The 2392-nt window shown below is 38.3% G+C and overlaps 1 protein-coding gene across 1 annotated transcript in view; it reads right to left on the bottom strand.

The window, feature by feature from the left end:
• LOC105814674 (probable maltase-glucoamylase-like protein) overlaps positions 1 to 2392 on the bottom strand; it is a gene marked incomplete at its 3' end in the record, with an annotated part of 80548 nt that overhangs the window by 17163 nt on the left and 60993 nt on the right. Inside the window, exons 11-12 of the mRNA XM_012649741.1 lie at positions 2094 to 2265; positions 1415 to 1531 (exon numbers count right to left, since the gene is read on the bottom strand). Of these exons, the coding sequence (XP_012505195.1) occupies positions 1415 to 1531; positions 2094 to 2265 (289 nt within the window). The remainder of the gene's footprint in view (positions 1 to 1414; positions 1532 to 2093; positions 2266 to 2392) is intronic.

Genomic DNA, 2392 nt, shown 5'->3' on the forward strand with positions numbered 1-2392 from the left:
CTGAGAAAGTCTAGAGTTGTACTGTCCCCTCTGATGGCCACGAACCACATGGAGCTACTGGACACTTGAAATGTGTTTAGTAAGACTGAGAAACCTAACTTTTAATTTTATTTGATTATAGTTCATCTAAATATAAATCTGAAAACTGAGTCAATGTAAAATATTTTTCCATTAAATACAATTTTATTGTTTTGGTAGGATACATTTCACTTCAACTGCTAAAAATTTTGCACACCAGTTGAGATGTACTGTAATTATAAAATGCACACTGAGTGTTGAAGATTTGGTAGAATGGAAAGGATATAAAATAGCTCATCAATAACATTTTGTGTTAAACACAGGTTGAAGTGATAATGTTATGGACACATTAACATAAAATATATTAAAATTACGTCTTCTGTTTCTTTTCACTTTTTAAATTTAAATTTAAACGAACATATGGCTCTCATTATAATTCTGTCAAACAGAGCTAGTTTAGAGAAAAGAAAACAAGCACTTCAACCTGGTTGCATGGGTGATCTGAGTGCTCTTACTATATAAGTCCTTTTAGGACATCTCTTTATGAAGAGCACCCATCCTACCTGCTCTCAACCACCTACTTGGATGTTCAGAAATTGTTCATCTCTCTTGCAATCACAAATGGCTGGGAAAGCTCAAGGATACAATACTTTGAAGGTTTGAAGATTAATCCTTCCTAGGTTAAAAACAAAGTCTAGAGCTGGAGCTAAAACAATCATCAGGAAGTTACTCTAATGAGCTTATTTAGAGTTGAACCACTCCATTTGAAATATTTTAATTGCAAATTACTTCATTAAATACAAGGACATCCCACCTTACTTGCTCCTGCCATCACCATAAATGCCTCCTTAGGAGGCACTTTGAACCCACTTCAATATATTTGGCCATGAAAAGTATTATTTTGGATGGAAGAGGATAAAGGTGGGATGAGTCATGAGAAGTAGTCTGGAAGTCTCCCAAACTATTCATAGAAAGATAGAATGCTGTACAGGGTGAAAAATTTTTTTGGATCATTGGCCTGCACCTCTCTAGATCCTTTCTCCTTGGTCTTTCATATCTATGAGTTGTTTCCCTTGTATTAATTGAAATAAAATATCAATAAACTCCAATTGTCCCATCTTATGTAAGGTGGTAACAGAAGTGACAGCAGCACCCTAGAAATTTTAACAAATCTTCTCACCTTTGTGAGTTTCCAACAATAAAATCATTCAATATATACACACCACTTCTCATACACCCTCACCTCCACACTCTGCTTTTTAAGACTATCACTCAAGATTTACTTATCTTTCTTCTGCAGGTCGGGCCAACCTGTGGGATTTTCTTCAACTCCTCTTTAAGAACAAGTAGATTAGTTAATTCAAAAAGTTCCCATCACTTCTCTGGGGGACCTTACCCTAAACCCAGGCCCATTGTGATTCCTTGATAGTGGATAAAATGCTCCAAGCTGCATCCACCTTCTGCAGAGCTCCTCTGTGACATTTTTTGTATAACCGCAGATGTTGGCACCTACCTGGAGAATTAGCACACATAAAAATACAGTGGTCAGTGACAGAAGAAAAATCATGTTCTGTGTACTTACACGGTAAGCAAAAAGAGAATCTTTTATTCACATTAGTCCATGCTTAAGGAGATCCCAGAGTCCTGGGGCATGCCCCCAACCAAATGAGAGAAACAAGGTAGTATGCATTACAGCACCGACTTAGGAGGGGAGACTCGATGGTAGTGCACACAATGGTCCTTATATTGGGGCTCTTCCTCAATATTCAGTTCCCAATTTCATACTTCCCCATTCACTGATGCTTTCCTGATGGAATTTTCCTATACTAATACATTTTACTCATGGTGTCTCCTTTCTATCTCCAGAGATTGCAATGGATGACAGCTTAGTGATAAGATACCACCATTCTATCTCCAGAAGGCAGCTCACACCAACGTAAAAATTCATTTTTCCAACACATATCACAGTGAGACATATTCTCCTTAGTTTTTCAGATACCCTCCAAGACTGGTAATGGTAAGAATGCTAAAGGTCAAAGAGTTAAATTCTTCAGATAGACATGAGGCTTACTTACCATGGGGATGCCAAACAGGTTGAACTCAAGGATACTGGGGATGGACCATCGAAGGTCATCCCATGTGGCTGCGTTGTCTCCCAACCAATGAGCAGCAAATTTTCCAGATCCAGCAAAAGTAGAACGAGATAAGATGAAGCTCCTCTTATTGACAAAGATATTCTCCATGGCCCTGAAAGAGAATACAGCCAGTGGGATGTGAGGGGAACTGTGAACATCTAGGACTCACTTCACATCAAGAGCAACAATGGGCTTTCCAACCAAACTGAGAAAAAATACCAAGGTATCATAAACCAGGT

This window comes from Propithecus coquereli, unplaced genomic scaffold (assembly GCF_000956105.1).
Source record: "Propithecus coquereli isolate 6110/MARCELLA unplaced genomic scaffold, Pcoq_1.0 Scaffold302, whole genome shotgun sequence".
Taxonomy (NCBI): domain Eukaryota; kingdom Metazoa; phylum Chordata; class Mammalia; order Primates; family Indriidae; genus Propithecus; species Propithecus coquereli.